At 56.8% G+C, this 4,547-nt stretch overlaps 1 protein-coding gene across 1 annotated transcript; it reads left to right on the top strand.

The window, feature by feature from the left end:
• Positions 1–575: 575 nt before the first annotated feature.
• On the top strand, positions 576–3,653 carry NGB (neuroglobin; the record flags this gene model as incomplete). Its single annotated transcript, XM_010289789.1, has 3 exons — positions 576–746; positions 2,273–2,392; positions 3,507–3,653. Coding segments are annotated over 3 exons (438 nt in total), but the record flags the coding sequence as incomplete, so codon positions are not given.
• Between the last annotated feature and the right edge of the window lie 894 nt (positions 3,654–4,547).

Genomic DNA, 4,547 nt, shown 5'->3' with positions numbered 1-4,547 from the left:
GGTTTAATGTGTGGGATGGGGGGAAAAGAAACCGCCTTGCCTGAATTCCCTGTGGCCTCCATGGACAGCATCAGCCTGTTAGATCTGCCTGGGTGGCTGCTGCTGAGACCCGCACGTGCCCGGCGTACACCGGGCAGGGAGGATGAGAGGGGAAAAAACGGGAGCTGGTGGTGGTGTGGGAGAGTGGGGCATTAGCTGAGTTTGTACATGCCCCCTTTGCTCAGGCAGGAAAGCCGGCTGCTGGAGCTTGAGGCCTTCCCTGGATTTGGGAGCTTTGGGGCTTAAGGGGATCATGAAGTGGGAATGGGAAGATTTGAGACAACAAGTGAGACTTTGGGGAGAAGGGCCAGGCTGGGACGAACTCCAGCAAGCTGGGACTGGTCCTCAGATGCCACAAACACGTACCTGAGAGCAGGGGCTGTGGGCTAGGGAAACAGAGACTTTTTTGACTATAAGTAACTGGGATTGCCCCAAACTAAGACTTTTCAGAACTTCTGGGTCCTTTAGAAGCAGGAAGGGAGGCAGAGGGGAGGCTGTGGGTGTGCTGCTGATGGGGTTGTTCCTGGGGTGAGCAGGACAGCAGGAGTAAAGCTGAGGAAGTGAGAAGATGGGGGTTTCTCTCTTGCTGTTGCAGGTTGTTTGACTTGGACCCTGACCTGTTGCCCCTTTTCCAGTACAACTGCAAGCAGTTTGCCAGCCCTCAGGAGTGCCTCTCTGCCCCCGAGTTCCTGGATCACATCAGGAAGGTGAGAGAGGGGCTGTGGCATGGCCAGAGCGCAGCCTCCTCTGTGGAGGAGGAAGCCCTTAGGCAATGGCTTAGGGCTGTGGGGTGTCTGACTGGGGAACGTGTGGGAAGTCTCCTCCTGAGATGGTAACTGCAGGGGGTTGCTTATGCTAGCAGAAGCTGCTATTGCCAGGACAAAGTGTCCTACAACAGTGGGGAAGGGATGAGGATGCATGTCATGGTGGGTAAGAAACACCATGCTGATCTCCATGTCCTCATCTGAGAGTGGATTGCCTCTTGTGAAAGCTGGAAGCCTCCTTCTTCTACCATGGAAGCACCTCAGTAAGCTCACTTCTGTCCAGACAAGGACTGAAGCCCTCTACTTGGCCACATGCTGGCCAGGAGGTGGCATGGAGCTGGGCAGTGGTCCAGGCTCCTGTGGACCCACTGCTGTGGAGAAGCTGTTGGTGCGGCTGCAGAGCCAGAAGGCCCGCAGCATCTCCTGGATAGCCCCTGGGGGAGCACTGCGATATGCATTCACCTCCCCCCGAAATGGAGAGGAGCAATGCTGATGTCATCTGGAGGAGCTCATGCGTGGACAGAATTAGCAGAGCCCCTTTGCTGAGCCCTGAGGAGCAGCCACGCCGGGCCAGAGCACAGCCTCCATAAACCGTCTGGCTCCATCTTTAAACCAGTTTGGCGTCTCGCTTGCCTGTCTTTATTCCTCGTAAGAAGCTGTTTCAGGACTGTGCTCCTCTGATAGCTGCAAGCTTTTTCTTATTTTCCAGCCTCTGTGTATTGGCAAAGTTAAGTCCATTTTTACTTCTGCTATTACTGCCTTGAGCTGAAATAGCTCTTTGCTCTTGTTGGACATAATTTCCCTGTTGAAATTATAGAGCGCAATTCTATAACCTCTTGGCTTTGCCAAGCTAACCATGCCCTGGCTTTAACTCTTCTTCTAATTCGGTGTGTCTGTTCCCCTCATCCCTCATCAACCCTTCTCAGTCTTTTTTCCATTTCACTCTTCGTGCTCCTGGGAGACCATGGTGGTGCGTGCTTTACCAGAGCAGATCTCTTGGCTGTACTGTCCACCCCATCTCCTCAAAATACCTTGGCTGATCTTAGAACTGGAGTTGCCTTATTCACAATTGCACCATCTTGGCAACTTCTAGTCGGAAACTCTAGTCCTGGCAACTTCCAGGGCTCCCCTGCAGTTGTCTTGGGGTCCTAAGAGCTCTAATGACTGCCTCAGCATTAGATCTTAGCCCGTAACTGCTCTGCTGTAGGGCTGTTTACCCTCTCTGGCACAGGGAGGTCAGCAGTGCTGCTTGCTGTGGCACCTCTGGCAGTGTCCCATGGAAGGATGTGGCGTGTGCTCCTGCCAGCATGCCTCACTGATGTGACACACGGATCGCAGAAGAAAAAAGGAAAGCTCAGAGGGCATCTGCTGGGCTGAGAAGGGTGACGTAGAGAGGTCAGACCCTTTGTTCCTCTGGGAGGGCAGCAGAGCCTTGCTGTTAATGCCGTTCTGCCTGTGTGCTCCTGCAGGTGATGCTGGTGATTGATGCTGCTGTGAGCCACCTGGAGAACTTGTCCTGCCTGGAAGAGTATCTCTGCAACCTGGGCAAGAAGCACCAGGCAGTTGGTGTGAAGGTCGAGTCTTTCTCGGTGAGGTGTCCTCTCTCGCCCGCTGCGGCTGTTTGTGCAGCCCTGGGCCATCCCCATCCCTCTGCGCCCACCTGCTGGGTTCAGCTGGCTGGAGAGAGAGCTGGTGGCTCCGGGCAGCCCCTGAGTTGCTGATATTGGCACAGTGATGTTGGCTCAATCATGGAAACCCCAGAGCTCCCCTCATTTTCTGCCCTCCCCCAGTAAGCCCAGAGAGAGAGGACAGAGGGGAGCAAGGCATTTCCCCTGTTTTGAACAGGACCACGGTTTGGGGCACTGCAGTCTCTCCTGCGACACAGGGCTGCAGGCTCTTTGCCCCAGGCCCTGGATCTCTGCATCAAATGCTCTGGGCAAACCTCACCCCACCTGGGAAAGGCAGCGTCCTCCTCTCTCTGTGTTTGCACTAGGATGGGGTTGCTGCACCTCAGACCCTGCTTCCTCCATGGCAGTAAGACAGGAGCACCCCCTCCATATGTTTACTTCTTTACTCCTCTCCTGCCATCAAGCATGGACAGAAATGCTGGATAAGGCAGCGGGGAAGGGCAGGCTGAAGGAAAGGTCTCTAACCAACGCATGGCTCCCTCTTCATACCGCTAGCTGTGGTCCTCTTCAGAGGGAGCAGGGCCCCGTTTGCTTGGGGTAGTGATCCCCACCAGCCCTGTGGGTGCTCCTGGATGGGGTGGCTCGCAGCTCTGTGAGGAGCAGTGCCCTGTGGAGAGGCCTGAGAGGCAACGAGGCAGGCCCTGAGCATCCAGCCTGGGGCCTGACCCGCTCTCCTGGCATCAGGGCATTGCTCAGCTCTGCTGGTCTGCTGCTATGCCAGGGGACGGGGCCAGCTACCCGCATCTGGGAGCCACAGGGAACGGACCTGCACCCCGGCGTTACATGCGCGGTGTCAGCCCTTGCTCCCTGCCTGTGCCCCCCGCTCACCCAGGGTGAGGGCCAGCACAGGACAGGGGAAGGGGACGGCATGGGAGACGGGGTGGCCTGGCCCCGCTGGCGGAGCAGGAGCCAGCAGCCCTGCAATGGGAGAAGTCCGAAAAGGCAGTGAAGTGAGAGAAGGGGCTGTGTGTTGTCCCCCGACGCTGAGCTTGACACCTCCCTGTTTGGTTTGCAGACTGTCGGTGAGTCCTTGCTGTACATGCTGGAGAAATGCCTTGGCACTGCCTTCAGCCCAGACGTGCGGGAGGCTTGGAGCAAACTCTACAGTGCTGTGGTGAAAGCCATGCAACGTGGCTGGGAGACCCTCCCAGAAGGGGACTAGATCCTGCCAGCCATCCCCGTCCCTGACACGCAGCGGCCCTGGGCGGGGGGAGCGCTCGCGCCGCGGTCTCTGCCTCTCTCCACCTCTGTCTTTCTCTGTGCACCAGCCCATCGCTGTCTCCTCCAGTCATGTGTGCTTTGGGGCTCTCCCGGTGATTCCACCTCGCTTCCACACACCTCTGCCTTTGCTGAGGGCTGGCAGGGTACGTCTCTGCAGCGAAGCCTGGGAGTGCCGCAGCACAGGTACGCCGCCCTGCCCCAAGGTCCTTCGGGCCAGCTGGAGCACGAGCACCCATGTACCTACTCTGGTTTTTAGCTGGCTTGTCTTCCCTCCTCTTGCTACCCACCCTAGTTAGATGACAGCTAGCGTAGGTCTCTCAGGCTTATTTGCCCGAGATCCTATCTGCCGTGCTCAAGACCTGCCAGGTCTGGCAAACCTCGCTCCTCCCGTGCTGCTGTGCCCGGTACAGCTGTGGCAATGGTGGATTTGGCTCCCTCCAGGGCCAGGGGCAGCAGAGCTGGCTGTGCCGTGCGGCCGTCCTCCTCCGACACTGCGGGGAGCTTTTCCCCCTCTCCCTTCACCAATATGTCGCTACCGGATGGTTAATCCTGGTGCTTTCTTCTGCCTTGTGTCTCTCCTGGATGGCATCCATGGCTTTATCTCGTGTCAGGTTGGCCACAACTCAGTGTGTTTCCTAGAGATGCTTCGAGCAGTGGGATCATGTTAATCCTGAGGTGAGGCTGCTTTTGGCAGGTCAGGGCTGCCAGCTGAAAGGCTCTGTGTTGGTTTGGACGGTTGGTTTAACCTCAGAGCCAGCTGAAATGAAGCAACAGTCGTGGCTCTTTACTGCTTTGTGTTAAGGAGAATAAAGTAAATACAAGGAAAACATGTCTT

This window comes from Phaethon lepturus, unplaced genomic scaffold (assembly GCF_000687285.1).
Source record: "Phaethon lepturus isolate BGI_N335 unplaced genomic scaffold, ASM68728v1 scaffold41580, whole genome shotgun sequence".
Taxonomy (NCBI): Eukaryota; Metazoa; Chordata; class Aves; order Phaethontiformes; family Phaethontidae; genus Phaethon; species Phaethon lepturus.
Note: the sequence above shows the minus strand (reverse complement) of the source record. Positions and strands in the feature narration are given on the sequence as shown.